Here is a 20,112-nt window from a genome sequence, read left to right as displayed (position 1 = left end):
GAGATACCAGGTCTGGGGGAGAGACAATTGTCTACTCGAATCGATATATCATGCTATTAGGCTTTTTCTCTCCTGCGTTTTTTCCTATCATTTCCCATCTCCCTCCCCTCATTCAATACTTCACACTATACATTTCACTTTTTTCCATTGTCCACTTTTTTTTTTTACTTTCTCATGAAAGTGTGAAAAAAAAAAATTCCAAACCCAATCAAAAACTTACATAAGATAATCAATATTCGACATAGATTCCAAATAAAATGAGTTTATCATATTGGGTTCGACAGAGTCAGCGGGTTATTCATCACACTTCCATTCGCTATATCATGTCCATAAGTGCTTCTGTTGAGGAGATGCGGGCTCAACGTGAAGTTCCGCTGGGTTTAGATGAAAGACCAAGTCTAACGAAGAGGAACAAACCAATCAATCCAAACAGCAAGAGTAACGAAGCTAAACGTAAGCGTCCTTCTCATAGAAAGCCACCACGCACAAACTTTGACCACACGTCTCCTCTTGGTGTTTTAACGGAGTTTGAGATACCGAACATGCTTGTGGAACATCATGAAAAAGTGTGTGCGTTATTGGGATGTGACGCCAAAGAGACGCCATATTTGACCATCAAGGATGTTTTAAATCCGGTTAGGGATATAATAAACGATGACGGTGTACTGGATGCCTTCAATTGGAGGGAATTGCAAAATGTGCAAGTTTTGAGTATGTCTGCCAAGGGTGACGGGTTGGCCATTATTCGTTCGCCGACGTTTGAGAAGGTTGTGCAATGTCAAGAGTTTGCCAATGAACGTGATAGGGAGAGATTGGAGCAGTGGAAGAGAGACCATCCTGAGGAGGTTGCCAAGGAAGAGGAAAGGATCAGGCTAGAGGAGGAGAGGCATCAGGCATGGAGACTCGCAAATCCAGAATTGGCAGCAAAGTCGGATTTGAAGAAGAACAGTACTGAAGAGAACATTGATGAACAAGGTCAGCAGGATCACAAGAAGAAGAAGCGGAGAAGAAACGGTATATTTGAATTTGAGCCATACCGCCGTCAAATCAAGGCTGAAGATATGCCAAAGGTCCAAATTGCAACAATTCCATTTGCGTTTCCTGGTGACGTTGTCAATATCAAAGTGTTCCATACCAACCAACACTATGTTGACTCCGAGATTATGGAATTTGTAAAATTGTCCAAGTTAAGGCCTGAGAGCGAGAGAGGGTTAACCAAACCGATGGAGACCAAATGTGCCTATTTTGGAATTTGTAGTGGATGTCAATACCAATCGATCTCCTATGAATCGCAATTGGAGATCAAGAAAGAAGTTGTTGAAAATGCATACAAACATTTCTGTAAGGATGAAGTTAATTGGGAGGGCAAGGTTTTGGATACTGTTGCATCACCATTACAATACAGGTATCGTACTAAGCTAACTCCACATTATGACGTTCCAAGAAGCGGTGTTAATGGTCTGGATGTTCCAAGATTGGGGTTTGGATGGCGTGGCAAGGCATCGTGGTTGAACATCAATAAGGTCAAGGATGAGGAGGTTCTTGGGAGAGAATTTGATAACAATGATTTACCATCCGAGCACCCTGATAGCGAGAAGCCTGCAATGAGGAAGAGGTCTATCAGGCCGTACTTTGGTGATGTCTTGGACATTGAAGACTGTATTATTGGTACCGATATTCTCAGACTTGGCTTTGTCAATGAGCGGAAGAAACTTGCGAAGGAGTGGAATGAGGGAATCAAGTCGAAGAAGGGAGTCACCATATTGTTGAGGGAGAACAGTGTCTCCAACAAGGATGAAGATTTTAAGGAACGTACCAGTTTTGGGTCTATGAATATTGAGAGCGGCGACGTTACCCAACTTGAAGTTGACATTCCTGGTATAGATGGTGAAGTCACCAAAACCTGTGTGACAGACAACCAAAAGATTGTCAGCGACTATGTCGATACTGGGTTGGGTAGGAAGTTAAGGTTCGATTTCATTGCCAACGAATTCTTCCAAAATAACAACTCCATTTTACCCAAGGTAATCAAATACGTTCGGGATAACCTAGGTGGTGAAGCCGAGTTGGAATATCTGGTTGATGCCTATTGTGGGTCTGGACTATTCAGTGTCTCCATAGCCTCTGATCAGAAGAGCCATTTGAAGAAGGTCTTAGGGGTCGAGATCAGTGAACGGGCTGTTGAGTTTGCCAAGCGGAATGCGCAACTGAACCAAATTGGAGAGGATCAGTGTGATTTCATCCAAGGTAAGGCGGAGAAGTTATTTGAACATATTGATTTCCCCAAGGAGAAGACTGGAGTTATTTTGGATCCTCCACGTAAAGGCTGTGACGAGATATTCCTCAAACAACTCTCTGAGTTTGAGCCTAATCGGATTGTCTATGTCTCGTGTAATGTGCATTCACAGGCGAGAGATGTTCGGTACTTCCTCAATGAAACAGACAAGGGACACCATTACGAGATTGAGAGTATTAGAGGATTCGATTTCTTCCCCCAGACGCATCACGTTGAGAGCGTTGCAGTTTTAAAACGTAAATAGATTTAGCCAATAGCCTATAGTATGTATACAAATAAAGGAAACAATGGCCAACAACAACAAGGAGTTGACAGTGAAAAAAATATAACTTATGGAGTAGAATCCCTCACTTTCTGAAAATAGAATTAGAGACTAATTTTAAAGAGCTAAACAAGTTGTTCTTCAAAGTTGGTCAAAATTAGTCAAAGAGGGGTCAATATAAAGAAGCAAGTAACATAGGTGACTATTATACAATATGGATAAAATGGAAATACAATCTCAAGAGATGGAGATGAAGACAATCAAGAGGGGGAAGGGGGAGAGTTTAAAGGGAGAGAGTGATTGTAGGTAGAAAATTTGCTAGAATTATTCTTCATTCTTTTCCAAATACTCGGACTCCTTCTTCTTCAAGTATTTTGCCTTCTCCAATTCGTATCTTTTCTTATCTGCTTCAGCTTGTTGTTCAAAAGGTGCTCTTTTCTCAGCATCCATTGACTTCCATTTCTCACCTAACAATTTACCAATTTGGCCAAATGCAATACCAGGGTTTTCTGCTCTAACAACGTCTCTCTCTGAATTTGCGAAAAACATATATGCAGATAATGCCCTCTTTGGAGCATTAGGATCCTTCTTTGCTCTGGATCTTTTTTCCTTTTGTTCTCTTGGTGGCATTGTGATTTGCTATACAATGGGTATATTAGGATTCTCTGTTAGTATCACAACTGTTTTTTTTTTTCAAAACTTGTAAAACAAAAACAAAAACAACAATAACAACAATATTATTATTATCAACACCAACAACGACAACAGCAACCACAAAATCCGCGCATACGCGAGCGCGTCCCAATGAGGAAACCGGCTGTGGAGGCTCAGCAGACGCGTTTAAACACGCGCGAATTCAAGAGAGAAGGAAAACAAACAAACCAAAAAAAAAAAAAAAAAACACACACACACAAATCCAAAAGGGGAGTTTTTCCATTAAATGGGGGAAACTCTGAAATGTAGTTGTTAATTCGTGTCCCCCCCTCTCTCCCTCTCTCTGAATAGAACAGGTGCAACACCAACACAGAACGAGGGCAACACCAGCCAATGGCATTGCGGCATTGTGGCGTTGCCACTGTGTATAGGGGGTATGTAAAGAGATGTTGTTGTTGATATAGTTGTAGTTGTGGCACCTATTAGTAAGAAGCGAGATACATACAGTGATTGTAGTGTTAGTTTTAGGTGAGTGTAGTTAAACTCTAGTTAGTATAGTGGGGAGTGTCTATAAGCAACAACAGTAAGGAAGGAGAGTATATATAGAGAGGGAGTCGGGTGGCAATAGACACTGTTATAAAAAAAAAAAAACAAAGGGCGAGCAAAGTATGCGCGAGCAGGCGCGAGGGGAAAGGCGCGCATTTGGCATTGTGTTGGACAAGTATAGTATTAGAGTGGTATAGTATTAGAGTGGTATAATATTAGAGTGGTATAGTATTAGAGTGGTATAGTATTAGAGTGGTATAATATTAGAGTGGTATAATATTAGAGTGGTATAATATTAGAGTGGTACAATATTAGTGTGGTATAATATTAGAGTGGTACAATATTAGTGTGGTATAGTATTAGTAGAGACTATTATAGTATGTTGTGATAGTGTAGAAGTTTAGTATTATAGTATAGTATTTCAGTATTTTAGTATTATAGTATAGTATTTTAGTATTATATATTATAGTAAACCATCAATAGTATATGAAACGCGTATTTGCTGCCGCTTTGGGAAACCACAGACACGTGACAACATATGTTTTGATCACGTGACACGCATTGCTATTTTAGGAAGTTCTATAGCGGTGGGTTTGTTGATGTTTTTTTTTTTGGTGGCCTTCCCCATTTTCAGCACAACACGTACTGACGTAGTTGGCATTCTAATAGGATCCTGTGTAGATTGGTTGCACTCTGTCCTCACCGCGTCTAACTCGTCACATTCTCCAGCCATTGTGCGTCCCTACTGGAAGTCTCGTTGTTATCTCCAACAAGTACATAAACAAATTGAAATTGATATACAGAGAATAATATAAATAGAAAGAGTAATACAAATAGAAAGAATAATACAAATAGAAAGAGTGATACAGATATACTTTTAAATACAGGTACAAATACACATCCATACCTGCACAAATGTCTCTCTCTCCATACTTCATAGACGCCCTAGCTGCAGGCCCAGCTTACGACGTGCTCGACAATGACGCAAACGTCCTCCCCTCTCGTCAGTTTAAGATTGTCATTGTGGGCGATTCCGGCTGTGGTAAAACTTCCCTCTTTTCCTCCTATGTGAGAGGTTCCTTCCCTTCAGAATACGAGCCCACCATCTTTGAAAACCACCGAACTTTCCTTAGAAACACAGAGACCAACGAAATTATCTGTGCAGATTTGTGGGATACAGCAGGTCAAGAAGAATATGAGAGATTGCGTCGTTTAAGTTACCAAGATGCTGACGTTATTATCTTGGCATATTCATTAGACGCTCCAGAGTCTTTACCCAATTTACACGAAGTTTGGGCTCCAGAAGTCATGAGTTATGCGCCTAATGCCGCTATTCTTCTTGTGGCTTTGAAAAATGATATACCAACTAGAATAGATACAAAATTATCTTATAAGATTGCCTTGAATATAGGCGCCGTAGCTCATATGTCTTGCTCAGCAAAGGAGATGATCAATGTCAATGAATTGTTTGATGCAGTCTTCAATACCGTCTACAACAAGGCAAGATATACTACAAAATCAAAATCTGCTTCGAATAATAGAAATAGTTTTACTAATGCTAATGCCGCAATAAATTCTGAAGGTCAAAATGGAAATGGCATCTATACAAAGGGGAAATCAAAGGATAGGGGTAATCGTAACAGTATGGTCTCCTTCAGATCAAAGAAAACATCAACTTCAAATTTAAAAAGGAAAGCTTCCTCCTCTAAATGTACTATTTTGTAATATCGCACTTTATATGTAATATGCTCATTCTCACGTGCACTCTTTCTCTTGCCAGACAAATACTCTCGGATAAAGTTAGTTACTTTTGTGTAATTATATGCATTTACTTTTATCTATCTGGTTGGATCACCACAAGTGACACAGCGGTCCAGTTGAATATGCCTAGACTTAGATACTATCTACAGCGGAATGCAAAATTGCTGCTGTTCATCACATTTGTTTGTTTATTGGTTTACCTCAATCTGAAAAATTCAGAAGTCAATACACAGTCTCAGTCGTCATGGAGCACCACCTCATTGAAATACCGGCCATACCACCAACTAATTGACCCAAACTTACCACTAGAGGAGAAATGCCGTGCTTATTTCACCCATTTGTTCAAGGAGCAGCCAGATTGGAAGTTGACGCCAAAACTAGGCAAGTCCTACCCACATTCAGAGAAGACCAAATCTGAAGACTTGGTCCATTTGAATCTCTACAACCATTGCTACATGTCTAACGATTTTGCCATTGTGCCGGAATGGGACGAAAAGATGTACCCATATTTGAGCAGGAAGCTTCCTGTGTTTCAGCACTGGAGCGGTGTGCAGAGCTATGGGAAGCCAGAGAAAGGAGATGCAAAAATAGACGAGCTCAGTGTGGATAGCTACAAACGCCAGGGGGTGAGCATGGAACCGGTGGATAAAGGAGTCCCCTTTTGGAGGTATTTCAAGGCAAACATTGAAGGAAGAGGTATAGTTTTATCATCGTCTGATGACTTTATCACGGAAACAGTAAAACTGATGGATAATTTGAAGACACTCGGTAACGAGTTACCAGTTCAAATAGTCCACCGTGGCGACTTGTCATATGCCAATAGACTGAGATTGTCGAAAAAAGTCAGAGAAGAGAATGGATTGCCTTTGTTCGACCTATGGTTTGTTGATGTTTCCCTATGCTTGAACGATGTCTACAAAGATTCGTTTGATGGTTATTTCAATAAGATGTTGGCATATTCATTCAATTCCCTCAAGGAAATTGTACTGCTGGATACAGATGTGGTTATATTCAAACCGCTGGATAAACTCTTTGAATCCAAAATATACTCATCGTCCAAAACCTTGTTCTTCAAAGATAGAAGTACCGAAATGAGAATGAGTGACGAGTATATCAACTTCATTCAAAACACAGCACCTTCATATTTGGACCACACGATTTTCGGAGCGCCTTTTGTTGATTTGAATCTATTTGAAACCGAATACTTCCAGTTACGGTATTTCCATTATATGGAGGCGGGCCTCTTCCTGATCAACAGGGAAATATACTGGAACGGTGTTCTGATGGCTCTATGGTTGTCGAATGTCGAGTCTTTCAAAATGGCTAGCTGGGGCGAGAAGGAGCATTTCTGGCTGGGGTTGGTGATGTCTGGAGAGGATAGTTTTAAGTTCGACAAGTACTGGACTGGTAACGTTGGGAAACTTGTAGCCACTGATAATGGCAGACGACACAAGATATGTTCTGCCCATCCGGCACACATTTTATCTGAAAGTAACGAACTGGCTTGGATAAATTCAGGGATTACCAACTGTGAGAAGGTCAACAATGAAGTTTTGGCACATGATATTGAGAAAATCTTTGATATTGGGTACAACATCCAGAGCATTCCTGCACTCGAGAGATATTACAGACAGCCCATTTCATTTGATGCATTCATTGTCCCTCCCGAATACAAGGTAGCTACAGATTACCCGCCTACGGAAATCATGGATTTGTGTAGCAGGTACTACTACTGTGTCTATGATTCTATTGGGCCTGATCATGACCAACAGGGGATCAAATGGGAATTTTCAAAGCCTCAAATCAAGTGGTACAATGTTGTTGCCGACCGTTACGTGCAGGCATAGACTTAGCTTCCGCACAATTATACATTCACACACTCAAAAACTCAAACTCAAACATCTACATACAGAGTTATGTATATTTATGTATATATATATATTTTTTTTCCCCACTATGGGCATTTTGTAGATTTATGTGTCCGTGTCTCCGTATGTTACCACGTCGTAGCATGTTTCCCAATTAATCGAGAGAGGGAAAAAGACGAGATGGAGAAACAATTCGATGCGTCAAAACTTTTATTCTATACATACCGATATCTCTAAACATGTCAAGCAGAGTGATATTTTCCTGTGATGGAAAACAATAAGAAAAATTACCTCTTCTGATAGCTTTGTTGAATTGTAAACTATGCAACTCGACAAGCAAGAGAACAAAGAACTCTAGATGGTAACACCAGTATCTGGAAATGGCGATATCTGTAAATGGCGATTTCTGTGTTTGTTGCTGGAGTGAAGGGACCGTCAGGCCACCACCATGTAGCTATAATTAGAAAACGAAGGAATTACTGTTTGTTCTATCACGCACGCGTAAATAATTTCCCGAGACGGAATTACAAGGGGGAGAGAAAATAATATGTTTGTGGTGGTGATTATGGGGGAAAACATTTACCGATGGAAGTTTCTTATATGGTATAGTAGACGAGGGCTTCTCTCTTACAAGGTCTTTTGTGTTTGTTTGGTGTTCCGAAGGACACCATTCTCGTTCTGCAATGCGCTTATTGAGATTGACGTTCCTTACTTATATCAAGCTTGTCGTGTTGCTGTTTCTGGCGTTGCTTGGATATCTCTTGTACTCTACTAATTTTGAGTGGCCAAAAGTTCTGCTTACTCCTACAGAACAGTCCGAGTTGTCTATTGAATATAGACCATACCATCAGTTTATTGACCCGAAACTATCGCTAGAGGAGAAATGCCGTGCTTATTTCACTCATTTGTTCAAGGAGCAGCCGGATTGGACGTTGACGCCAAAACTAGGCGAATCATTTTCTCATGCAGAGAAGACCAAATCTCAAGACTTGGTCCATTTGAATCTCTACAACCATTGCTACATGTCTAACGATTTTGCCATTGTGCCGGAATGGGACGAAAAGATGTACCCATATTTGAGCAGGAAGCTTCCTGTGTTTCAGCACTGGAGCGGTGTGCAGAGCTATGGGAAGCCAGAGAAAGGAGATGCAAAGATAGACGAGCTCAGTGTGGATAGCTACAAACGCCAGGGGGTGAGCATGGAACCGGTGGATAAAGGAGTCCCCTTTTGGAGGTATTTCAAGGCAAACCTTGAAGGTAGAGGTATTATTGTCTCATTGTCGGACAATTATGTCAAGGAAGCAACTAAGTTAATTGGCAATTTGAAGGCTTTGAGTAATACGTTGCCTATTCAGTTTTTCCACCGGGGTGACTTGTCCAATGATGGGAAACTGAAGTTGACACAGGCTTTGATGAAGAACAACGAGCAACCTTTGTTTGATATCTGGTTTGTAGATGTTTCACCATGCTTGAATGAGGAATACAAGGGTTCTTTTGGAAGTTTTTTTAATAAAATGCTAGCCTATGGATTCAATACTTTCAAAGAAGTGGTCTTATTAGATACCGATGTTGCTATTTTCAAGTCTTTGGAGGATTTGTTCAAAACTAAAGTGTATAAAGAGGCAAATACTTTGTTTTTCAAAGACAGAAGTGCAGAACTAAGATTAGGTGAGGATTATTATCAGTTTATCCAAGATACCGCTCCTTCATTAATCGACCATCAAATTTTCAACATGCCTTATATTAGTCCTAAGCACTTTGAAAGTGAATATTTTGCAGGTAGATATTTCCACTATATGGAGGCAGGTCTCTTCTTGATTAACAGGGAGTTATATTGGAATGGGGTATTGATGGCCCTATGGCTATCCAATGTCGAGCCATTTAGAGCTGCAACTTGGGGAGAAAAAGAACATTTTTGGCTGGGGTTGGTGATGTCCGGGTTTGATAAATACAAGTTCGATGATTATTGGACTGGTAATGTTGGGAAACTACTGCTAGCTGAAGGTGGTGATCGTTACAAAATTTGTTCTGCACATCCTGCACATGCCCTTGCCGAAACGAATGAGTTAATTTGGTTGAATTCTGGTATTACCAATTGTCATAAAATGTCTGACGATATGCTACGTGACGATATTGAACATGTATCTGATATTGGCGTTGATATAAAGAGTAAAGAAGAATTGAATAAATACTATAAACAAGCAGTTGACTTTGATGCTTTTATTATCCCCCCGGATTACAAACCTGGGAGTGAATTCCCACCAACAGACGGAGTTAGTCTCTGTAATAGATACTACTATTGTGTTTATGAGGAAATTGGACAAGAGCCCGATCAAAAGGGTAAAAAATGGGAATTCTCCGAATCCCAAATCGAGTGGTATAAAAATGTTGCTGAGAAGTATCTATCTGCATAGGATACAGATTTGCAGCATTGATTTCTTCTATGCTTATTGGTTCTTTGGAACATAGAATTGTGATGTATAACTGGGTAATTTTTGGAGTGTATTATTATCATTTTCCGAGAAATTGAATTCGTTTACCTTATCATTTAAGGCAGTCTCATAATCAGGTAGACCCCTTTGCACTTCGAAATATGGAATAGGTACATAGTCGTCAATTGTAACCATAGATTCCACGGATGCCATGGATAGCGACCTGCCTCCCGAAACTTCGTTTGCTAGTTGTAGTAAGGCATCTTTTGGTAATGTTAAAGAGTTATAGTTTTGCAGACGTAACTGGTTTCTTTCAAGGAACTTTTTGACGTTTTTCGAGTTTGTTAAGTAAGATTTTATTTGTAACTGTCCCAACCCAATATTGTTAGACCAGTTCCATATAACCATAAGCTCATCATCTGTAATGTTTTTTCTTTCGCCATGAATCACAGTATTACGAACAGAATGTCGAATCGATGATATATCGTCATTAGTGATATCACAATCCAAGGTAATTCCAATATATTTTTCAATGTTTCCTATAAAATGTGTATTTTCAGCATCATAACCTCGTAGTTGCATCTCCACATTAGACAAGATCGTTTTCAGCATATCTGCCCACGTTTTTCCTCGTCTTTTAAACTCTTTAGGAACTAGTAGGTTTATCATGTTGATGTTAATATATTCAGCATGTAATAAATTCAATATCTTCATGGATTCATCCGACAGATTCATATTTTTCTCAATGGCAAGAGTTACACTTAAAAATGCATTATATTCTGTATTTTTCAGAATATGGTTGATCAAAGAAACAACCCTCCCAAAAATTCGATCTTTGAATGAAAATCTGGTAAAATCAATATCCAACCTTTTCAGTTTCGAATTGTCCCAAAGTATATCAAATTGGTCCTTTAGGAGATTGATAGAACCATAACCTTCAAATGATACGTTAGATATGGCTACCGACAGTATACTGTTGTTGTGTGTTTCTGCTGGTAGCCGGTGTATATCGAAAAGGTAATGCTGTAAATTGTATGTTGTTAAATACCTCATCGGAAGTAACTGAAATTGAACAGTTGGAGAAACCAGTGTTGGTGAATGGAACCTTGGATCATGGAAATCTTCTGGATTGATTATTGTAGTGAATACAGTCATCTCCAATCTTGCGTTCTGGTGCTACCGTATTGGTTGATCATAATCCACATATATGGAGCAAATGAAAAACTTAGTTCCGATGCCGGGATCATGTCGAACTGAATTTCACCTTAGCTACATCTAAATAGAATATGTAATGAAAAACAAATACCACACAACAGGTTCGAACCACCCTCCCTATATGATTTTGTTACCCCTCTTTCCTTAAGATGATTCCCCTTCCCTCTTCTTCTCCCCCCCTTTTTTTTTTTTTCTTAATATACAGTGACAAAATTTCCCTTCCCCACAAATTGGGTTACACCGGCTCGGAGTTTCTTTTCGGGGAAACATTTGCTCATTTGCTCTAACACAACATGCTACCTTGGATATAAATAGGAGGACAAATCCCCTTCAAAATGAGCTACGCAACAAATAGTTGATAGAGTAGTTGACTAAATAGATATACAAAGAAAATGGCGCAAATCTCTCTCAAGGATAAGGTTGTAATTATTACTGGTTCAGGTGGTGGTTTAGGAAAAGTCTATGCACTTCAGTTTGCTTCAAGAGGTGCTAAAGTTGTTGTTAATGATCTTGGTGGTACTTTAAGTGGTTCTGGCGGCTCAACAAAGGCGGCCGACGTGGTTGTGGAGGAGATCAGGAGAAATGGAGGTGTGGCTGTTGCAAATTATGATAATTTGGTTACGAATCCGCAGGGAATCTTGCAGACCGCATTGGATAGTTTTGGAACTGTTGATATTTTAATCAACAATGCTGGAATTTTGAAAGACGCAAGTTTCAAAAAGATGACAGAGAAACAGTTTACGGATGTTTTGGACGTGCACCTAAATGGTGCCTTTAAATTGACCAAACTATGTTGGGAAATCTTTAAAAATAAAAACTATGGTAGAATTATCATGACTGCCTCACCAGCTGGGTTATATGGTAACTTTGGTCAGGCAAACTACTCGTGTGCCAAATTGGCACTTGTTGGGTTTGGTGAAACTTTGGCCAAGGAAGGACTCAAATACAATATAAAAACTAATATTATATCTCTTTTAGCAAGATCAAGAATGACTGAAACAGTTTTACCTCCTGATGTCTTGGAAAAATTATCGCCCGAAAAAATAGCACCATTGGTTCTATTATTAATTTCGGAGCAATGTCCATCCACAGGCTCTATTTATGAAGTTGCGGCTGGAATGTTTGCACAAATTAAATGGCAAAGATCAAAAGGCTTATATCTGAATCCAAAAAGCGATACTTTTACACCAGAAGCTATTCTTAATAGGTTTACTGAGATTTTTAATTTTAAGGAAGGATTTGATTATCCAACCATGCTAAAGGATTACAACAAGGTTTGGGAGATTACCTCTAAATTAAAACCAAACAATCAAGGATCCACCAAAATTAATTCAATTAAAGGCAAAGTTGTCATTGTTACTGGTTCTGGTAGTGGTTTAGGTAAATCCCATGCCCTTTGGTTTGCAAGATATGGAGCAAAAGTTGTGGTGAATGATTTCAATGATCCAAATCCCGTTGTTGAAGAAATAAAAAGGTTGGGTGGAAAAGCAGTTGGTTCTAAACATGATGTATATTCGCAAGCTGAAGACATTGTTAAAACTGCGATTGATTCCTTTGGTACAGTTGATATCTTGATCAACAATGCAGGAATATTGAGAGATCGATCATTCATCAAGATGTCCGAAAGGGAATGGAACCAAGTGATTCAAATTCATGTGTTAGCCACATATAGGTTGTGCAAATTGGTCTGGCCAATATTTACCGACAAAAAATCAGGTTTTATTGTGAATACAACATCAACATCAGGTATTTATGGTAATTTTGGTCAGGCTAATTATGCTTCTGCAAAGGCTGGTATATTAGCGTTTACAAGGACTTTGGCCATTGAAGGTAAAAAGATAGGTATTAAATGTAATGCCATTGCTCCACATGCTGAAACTGCAATGACCAAGACGATATTTAAAGAAAATGAACTTAATAAGTTTTCAACTTCGCAGGTATCTCCCATAGTTGTGCTATTGTGTGCCGAGGAAAATGGTGGTTTGACTGGAGAGTTATTTGAGGTTGGGGCTGGTTGGATTGGCAACACTAGATGGCAAAGAGCCAAAGGTGCTGTTTCTCAAGATGAAAATATTACACCTGAATTTATTCAAGAACATTGGAATGAGGTTATTGACTTTAGTAATCCAATTACCTTGAAATCTGCAGAAGAATCATCAGTAGCTATTTTACAAGCAGTTGGTGATGATGAAGAAGAAGAAGAAGATGATGATGAGAAGGAGGAGATGGAAAAAGATGATGAAGATGAAGATGAAGAACACGGTGATACAGAAGAAGGAGTTTACACGTATGATCAATATAAACTCATTCTTTATAATATCTCTGTTGGTGCCACTAGTAAAGAACTCAAATATGTCTATGAGTCTAATAGTAATTTCCAAGCAATTCCTACATTTGGGGTTATTCCTTTTATGAGTGGGGATGATGGTGGATTGAATTTCGACGATATTATTGAGAACTACAACCCTATGAAACTATTACATGGCGAACATTACCTCAAGATCAACAAATTTCCAATTCCCACCAGCGGCAAGTTGAAGACTAAGTCTTTCCCACTTGAAGCACGTAATAAAGGCAAGAAAAGCGTTTTATTGCGTTCCGGTTATAAAACATACGAAAAAGATGGAGATTTACTATTTACCAACGTCGGGTCATACTTCATTAGAGATGGCCAAACCCAAAGCGGTAAGGACGAAATTTTTTCAAAAGAAGCAGAAGGCATATCAAACTTCTACCTAAAAGATTTTGAAGCGGCTGGTCCACCTGATTTTGAGGGGCAATTCAAAACAGATGAAAACCAAGCTGTTCTTTATCGCCTCAATGCAGATTATAATCCCCTACATGTAGATCCGGCTTTTGCTAAAGGTGGTAATTTTGATAAACCTATTTTGCATGGACTTTGTTTCTTCGGTATTAGTGCAAAAGTACTAATGGATCACTATGGTTTATTTGATGAAATTAAGGCTAGATTTACTAGTTTCGTTTACCCTGGCGAGACGTTGAAAATTCTAGCTTGGAGATCAGGAAACCTCGTTAAATTTCAAACCTGGTGTGTTGAAAGAAACACAAAGGTTATTGATTTTGCAGCAATTAAATTGGTCGGTGGTGGAATCCCATCCAAATTATAGTGAATGTTTAAAGGTTACTACACAAAAACGTATTACGCTATGTATTTTAGTTTCTTTTGTTTAATGTTTAATACCGCTTTCCCAGGTTTCATTAAGATGCTCACCTAAGAATTCTCTGCTAATGTCTATCAATTCTCTGTCTTTATCATCCAGGGAACCATCAAGAACAAGTTGATATTGCTTCCAAGCAATCTCCAGTTCCTCAACAGTGGAAACACCCAGTACAGTTTTGCCATGTTTGTCCTTCCATTCTCTAATTGCAAATCTTGTTGCTAAATCGGCTAGATCGACATTGTACTTGTTTTGTAGCATAGAACCCAATTCATGGCATCTTTTCTTTAGCTCAGAAGATGCTGGGTGGAAAGATTTAGTCTCTTGGTTTCTAAGCAATGACATTGACAGAATTGACGCATTATTTACGAGTTTAACACCAGTGTCACTCAAAAATTTATCATAATATAACTGTAAAGTTGTGTTCTGTAAACACATATTCGAATAGCTCATCACTAAATCTAAAGGCCCAATATCTGGTGTTTCTTTTGAAAGTTTGGCTATTTGGTAAAGAAAGTGAACGGGATACCCTGAAATACCTACATATCTAATTAAGCCTCTCTTCTTCAAAGCCATTAGCATTTGCAATGCACCAATAATATCATCTGCGGTTTTGAACTCGATATCATGCAAAAAAACAACATCTAGGTAAGAGGTATGAAACCTTTGTAATGAACGGGTTACTGATTTTTCAACCCAAGACGGTGTGTAATCAAAGTCATCGAGGTGTAACCTACCAACTTTTGTACATATATAATAATTATTCCGTTCTACTTTGCCATCTTCAGCCATCTGTCTCAGGGTGTTTCCTAATAGCTCTTCAGAAGGGCCATAATACGGGGACGTGTCAATGGCATTAATCCCGAGACTAAATGCCTTCTCCAACAACCTATATATAGGCAAGGCAGTAGGGTTATCGTTGTACTGAGTATTGAATACTGCACCGCCAACAATAAGCGGTGAAATTCCAGACAAAGTTCCAGACACCTTCTTCAAATTGAGTGACATCTTTGACTAGTTCAATTAAAGGAGAATGTGCTGATCACAGTAACTAACAGGCTCTGCAGCCGTTCAATTAACGATCAATAGTCATTACAAGTGTGTGAAATTCTGAAATTACTCGTTTCCGCCAATGTCTCTTTTTTTTTTAATTTGGACATGATTTTGCCACAGTTGAACAGTATCCCTCTTCATGTAAGGAGAAAGAATACCGCAGAAATGGCCAATTCCACACAACTTCACACTTATAATGCCACCTAAGAGGTTTTTCAAAAGGAAAACACCATATGGTGCCGACTCAGGCTCTGGAACAGGCAATGCCGGTGCGGATTCGCCTCAGATTCAGTTTGATCTAGGAGTAGAAAAGAAAAAGGTAACTGTAAGGAAATTCAAGAATATGAAGTTGATTGACATCAGAGAATACTATCAGAAAGAAGGTCTGTGGATGCCTGGATCTAAAGGGATTTCATTGACAGAAGAGCAATGGAATGCCCTTGTGAATAGAATGGTTGATATTAGCGAAGCGTTACATAAGATTGACGATAAGGAGCAACTCGATGTGATGAAGGTTGCCCTTGAGACCAAAAACATTGCAATGAAGGAGCAAACAAGAGAACAAAGCGCTGGTGCTGGTGCTGGTGCTGCAGCAGAAGAAGAGGAAGATGAAGATGTGGACGATGTTGAGTTTGAAGATGTTAGTGAAGCTCCTGATGCAAAGCGAGTTAAAACAGAGTAACACCTATGTAGATTAATTGATAACTGAGAAAGAATATATGTCTTTTATTTTACATCCAATGTTATACTAGTGTAGCTGAGATAAACGCTAAGCTCAACAAATGTTGTAGAATTACTCAGTAAGCCACGTATGGGCAATAGAACAATAAGTATCCACGGAAAAATGCGATTCCTTTTCCGGTAATTGTTAGGGACCTGTTTTTCTATACTTTTCTTCTTTCATCCCTTTCTTTCTTTCTTCTATCCAATCAGGCTTTGGTAAACTTGACAAGTATATAACTTTCAACAATGTCTGATGATGAATGGGGCTCTTTGAACAACTCCAACGCTGCAAGGTCGGTGGCTTCATTAAAATCAAATGAACATCACGACACCAGCAATAACGAGGATGCTCTCGATGCTATGGGTATGATTCACGATGATTCAATACGACAACGCCACCACAATGATACAACTTTCAACGACCATCGCAGAGTGTCAAATATACAACCAGACCAACGGATGATCAGGCCACCTAGAAATTACGGAAATGGGAAGTATTCTGACCCGTTTACTCAGCAATCGAAATTGTTATCTCACGAGAAAGATAGGCAAGGTCAGACATCTTCTGATATGGAATATGGTTCTGTGTTTGTATCGAAGAACCACCTTCCAAAATCCACAACATTGGGGTCCGGCTCGGTTCCATTTCCTGGAGCCAAGTTTCAGCCACAAATGCCAAAACCATTGTCTCCATTCAATCAGTCGTCAAAGTTATCACAGTCAGTTCCTATATCATTGGAATCTCAACTAAATGATAGAAATAGCCCACCGTCAAGAGATGATGATTCTATATACGCACCGTCAAACCCGACAACGAGGAGAAATTCAGATAGCTCGTCGTTAAATGATGTCTGCTTTCCCGTCGACAATTTGGAAGAAACCGAAAGATCTAAGAAATGGCCAAATCTAGAAATATTGCAAGAATTTGCCGATGAAGAAATTAATGAACTGAAACTAAAACATCAGCAATCATTATCTTCATCAGCGGATGAAAATGAGGAAAATAACAATGTTAATTTTCAATATCCGATTATCTCTAATGTCGATTATGGTGACATCACTACTCCTTTGATAACATCAACAAATGAGGAAATTGATCCAATAAATGGAAGACTAAGACCCCAAACGTTCAATCCCTGGGGTAAACCCGAATACGTCTCTAGACATGATAAATTGACCAAATTAAGGTTTACATATTTCAGAGAAGATATTCCCAACACTATCCACTCACCAACAATATCGGGTCTGCTACATGGTGGGAAACGTTTTGAGGATCTGTTTTCTCCTGACCACTATTCTGCTCAATATATGGACACAATTGACGAAAAAGAACCACTGAACCTTATTCACAAGACAACTACAATACCGAGTGTCTCTTCAAATACTGTCAACTCCACTGTTCACGAAGATAATGACAACCATCATGCCCGATCTGCTCAGCCGTTTTGGCTTGATGTTCTAAATCCAACGGATGAAGAAATGAAGGCAATTTCTAAATGTTTTGGAATCCATCCGTTAACTTCAGAGGATATTTTTCTAGGAGAAGCCAGGGAAAAAGTTGAAGTGTTCAATGACTATTATTTCATATGTTTCACATCTTTCGATGTAGAAGAAGAACATCAGAAAAGGAAAAGAGCATCAGAAAAAGCTTACCAGGATGCAATGGAAGAAGAGATTACTAAGAATAGAGATAAGTCCTTCGTAAGGAGACTTATGAAGTCTTTAAGGAGAAGGAGATCTGCCAACTCAAGTTCCAGGGAATCCATCCGTTCCATTAATTCGTCAAGGGGATCTAAGAACTCAGATATGATAAAATCGAGTACGTCTGTGTTGTCCAAGAGAAAGAAAACGAAGCATAGTAAAGACGAACTGGTTCCATTGAATATGTACATAGTTGTTTTCAAAGAAGGGGTTATCACTTTCCACTTCAAACCGACACCGCACACAGGTAATGTTCGTAGGCGTGCTAGGCTATTGAGAGATTACTTAACAGTTACTTCAGACTGGGTTGGGTATGCGCTAATTGACGATATCACTGATGCGTTTGCTCCACTAATCGACGCCATTCAAAATGAAGTTAACGAAATTGAAGATGAAATTATCAGAATGCAATCAGGAGATTCTTCAGATAGTGAACCTGAATCGGATTCTGAAACTGAAGATGAAGAAAACCCAGTATGGTTTAAAATGAAGAGGAGAAACTCAAACATAAGTGGTGATAAAGATTCCATTTACACAAGATCAACTTCTTCTAGTAACAGTACAGCAAATACGAGGATCGTCAGTTGGAAAAAAAAAGGTGACATGTTAAGGAGAATCGGTGATTGCCGGAGACGTGTTATGTCATTAGTCCGACTATTAGGATCTAAGGCCGATGTTATCAAAGGTTTTTCCAAAAGGTACAACGAGCAATGGGGAGGAGCACCTAGGAGTGAAATTGGTTTATATTTAGGTGATATTCAGGATCATATTGTTACTATGTTTCAAAACCTAAATCATTATGAGAAGCTACTCGCACGGTCACACTCGAACTACTTAGCGCAGATTAATATTGACATGACTAAAGTGAATAATGATATGAACGATATTTTGGGAAAGATAACTATCATGGGTACGATTGTTTTGCCTCTGAATATTGTAACAGGTCTATGGGGGATGAATTGTCTTGTTCCGGGCCAAGATGTTGATAATTTGAATTGGTTCTGGATGATAGTGACAGGTATGGCAGTATTCTCTATTACATGCTATTACTATGTTAAGAAAATTATGAACATTGTATAATAGCATATATAAATTTACAAACCAAAAGAGTTCCGAATTAAGTAAATAGAACTATAAAAGTATGGTATCACGCTAGACCATTCAATTTAAGTGCATGCATGACCCCCTCCTTGGCGTTGTTGAATACACCTAAGCTTGGTTTAGATGTACCAGGATTTCTCTCAAAATCGCCTTCTTTATAAACACCAGTCTTGACCAAGATAGTCCCCCAGCCATATCGATTACCACCAGTGATGTCACTTTCCGGATTGTCACCAACCATGTAAACTTTCTTAAATGGACTACAAACAGGAGGATCATTCAAGCTTGGTTGACAAACGTTTCCTGGTTTGTTGACGCCCAATAAAACGTTTCTCCAGTTGATTAAAATGTGATGTGCATAATCGTAACACACTTTTTCAGGCTTTCCAAGTGTAAGTTGCTCTAGCTGTTGACCTCCATTTAGTTTAGAATATATTGTTTGAGTTGACATCTTTAGGATACCCATTGCAAACCTAGGCAATGGGAACTCGTTGGCCCATAGGAAGTCATTATTTGAGAAGACTATCGGAATTGCAGGTTTACTTGACTTGATAGCCCTTCTAGTCCCAAGGACACCGTTTTCAGAGTTCAATAAATCTGAAATCAGTTGAATTTCAGTTGCCAATGCCCTCGAATCATTAAAACACAAGACGGAATCAATTGGTAGATTTTCCCTACATCCAGTGCCGTCAACATCTAGTTTAGTAATACTTGGATCCTTTCCCCATGTTCTGATTTGCTCCTCGGTGAACATATGATAAGGCCATACCGTTGGGTTTGCCCTAATCACATCAACTGGTCTGATAACATCTTCAAATCCATAATTCAGAGCAACTTCTCTGATATCATCATTTGGGCCTCCACATACAAGCACTCTCTTGTGATGCGGTATTAAGGTTTTCATTGGTGTATGTGCCTGGACCAACTGATCAGCATGTATAGGAGTTTCCAATTGTAATGTCATATTGATAAAGTTAATTCTCTTTTCTTCCGTCATTCCTCCACCATTAGTTAATAAAATGAATGGAATTTTCTCTCTTTGTAGATAAGTGATCATTTCAGTTGCTTCTACTATTCTTTGCTTACCCCTGAGTAAAACACCATCAATGTCAAAGACAAATCCGATGTCTTGCTTTGACGCTAGTTTTCTTTTGATTTCTTCAACAGGAACTGATAGTGGTTTTATTTCACTGACTGTCATGGTTATTTGATGGTTTATTGAAGATAAACTTGGGAATGATAGAATAACTCAAGTGGATTGGACCTATGTGGCCCCTTTTATACTTTGAAGAAAAAGAAATCACAAAACAAACATTACCAT

At 39.0% G+C, this 20,112-nt stretch overlaps 11 protein-coding genes across 11 annotated transcripts; 7 read left to right on the top strand and 4 right to left on the bottom strand.

Moving 5' to 3' along the window:
* Nucleotides 1-257: 257 nt before the first annotated feature.
* On the top strand, nt 258-2,540 carry C5L36_0C08580 (uncharacterized protein; the record flags this gene model as incomplete). The annotated part of the gene is made up of 1 exon (XM_029466562.1): nt 258-2,540. One exon carries the CDS (start codon nt 258-260, stop codon nt 2,538-2,540), a length of 2,283 nt encoding a protein of 760 aa, XP_029322422.1.
* A 342-nt stretch (nt 2,541-2,882) lies between these two features.
* Nucleotides 2,883-3,188, bottom strand: C5L36_0C08570 (uncharacterized protein; the record flags this gene model as incomplete). The annotated part of the gene is made up of 1 exon (XM_029466561.1): nt 2,883-3,188. The coding sequence occupies one exon, from the start codon at nt 3,186-3,188 to the stop codon at nt 2,883-2,885; it is 306 nt and encodes a 101-aa protein (XP_029322421.1).
* A 1,485-nt stretch (nt 3,189-4,673) lies between these two features.
* On the top strand, nt 4,674-5,483 carry C5L36_0C08560 (uncharacterized protein; the record flags this gene model as incomplete). The annotated part of the gene is made up of 1 exon (XM_029466560.1): nt 4,674-5,483. One exon carries the CDS (start codon nt 4,674-4,676, stop codon nt 5,481-5,483), a length of 810 nt encoding a protein of 269 aa, XP_029322420.1.
* Nucleotides 5,484-5,503: 20 nt separating this feature from the next.
* Nucleotides 5,504-7,366, top strand: C5L36_0C08550 (uncharacterized protein; the record flags this gene model as incomplete). Its single annotated transcript, XM_029466559.1, has 1 exon — nt 5,504-7,366. The coding sequence occupies one exon, from the start codon at nt 5,504-5,506 to the stop codon at nt 7,364-7,366; it is 1,863 nt and encodes a 620-aa protein (XP_029322419.1).
* A 704-nt stretch (nt 7,367-8,070) lies between these two features.
* Nucleotides 8,071-9,801, top strand: C5L36_0C08540 (uncharacterized protein; the record flags this gene model as incomplete). The annotated part of the gene is made up of 1 exon (XM_029466558.1): nt 8,071-9,801. One exon carries the CDS (start codon nt 8,071-8,073, stop codon nt 9,799-9,801), a length of 1,731 nt encoding a protein of 576 aa, XP_029322418.1.
* A 33-nt stretch (nt 9,802-9,834) lies between these two features.
* On the bottom strand, nt 9,835-10,974 carry C5L36_0C08530 (uncharacterized protein; the record flags this gene model as incomplete). The annotated part of the gene is made up of 1 exon (XM_029466557.1): nt 9,835-10,974. One exon carries the CDS (start codon nt 10,972-10,974, stop codon nt 9,835-9,837), a length of 1,140 nt encoding a protein of 379 aa, XP_029322417.1.
* Nucleotides 10,975-11,426: 452 nt separating this feature from the next.
* Nucleotides 11,427-14,162, top strand: C5L36_0C08520 (uncharacterized protein; the record flags this gene model as incomplete). The annotated part of the gene is made up of 1 exon (XM_029466556.1): nt 11,427-14,162. The coding sequence occupies one exon, from the start codon at nt 11,427-11,429 to the stop codon at nt 14,160-14,162; it is 2,736 nt and encodes a 911-aa protein (XP_029322416.1).
* A 60-nt stretch (nt 14,163-14,222) lies between these two features.
* On the bottom strand, nt 14,223-15,221 carry C5L36_0C08510 (uncharacterized protein; the record flags this gene model as incomplete). The annotated part of the gene is made up of 1 exon (XM_029466555.1): nt 14,223-15,221. The coding sequence occupies one exon, from the start codon at nt 15,219-15,221 to the stop codon at nt 14,223-14,225; it is 999 nt and encodes a 332-aa protein (XP_029322415.1).
* Nucleotides 15,222-15,462: 241 nt separating this feature from the next.
* C5L36_0C08500 (uncharacterized protein) lies at nt 15,463-15,948 on the top strand (the record flags this gene model as incomplete). Its single annotated transcript, XM_029466554.1, has 1 exon — nt 15,463-15,948. One exon carries the CDS (start codon nt 15,463-15,465, stop codon nt 15,946-15,948), a length of 486 nt encoding a protein of 161 aa, XP_029322414.1.
* A 287-nt stretch (nt 15,949-16,235) lies between these two features.
* On the top strand, nt 16,236-18,770 carry C5L36_0C08490 (uncharacterized protein; the record flags this gene model as incomplete). The annotated part of the gene is made up of 1 exon (XM_029466553.1): nt 16,236-18,770. The coding sequence occupies one exon, from the start codon at nt 16,236-16,238 to the stop codon at nt 18,768-18,770; it is 2,535 nt and encodes an 844-aa protein (XP_029322413.1).
* Nucleotides 18,771-18,837: 67 nt separating this feature from the next.
* C5L36_0C08480 (uncharacterized protein) lies at nt 18,838-19,992 on the bottom strand (the record flags this gene model as incomplete). Its single annotated transcript, XM_029466552.1, has 1 exon — nt 18,838-19,992. The coding sequence occupies one exon, from the start codon at nt 19,990-19,992 to the stop codon at nt 18,838-18,840; it is 1,155 nt and encodes a 384-aa protein (XP_029322412.1).
* Between the last annotated feature and the right edge of the window lie 120 nt (nt 19,993-20,112).

This window comes from Pichia kudriavzevii, chromosome 3 (genome assembly GCF_003054445.1).
Source record: "Pichia kudriavzevii chromosome 3, complete sequence".
Lineage (NCBI taxonomy): Eukaryota > Fungi > Ascomycota > Pichiomycetes > Pichiales > Pichiaceae > Pichia > Pichia kudriavzevii.
This window is presented reverse-complemented; position numbering and strand designations above follow the sequence as displayed.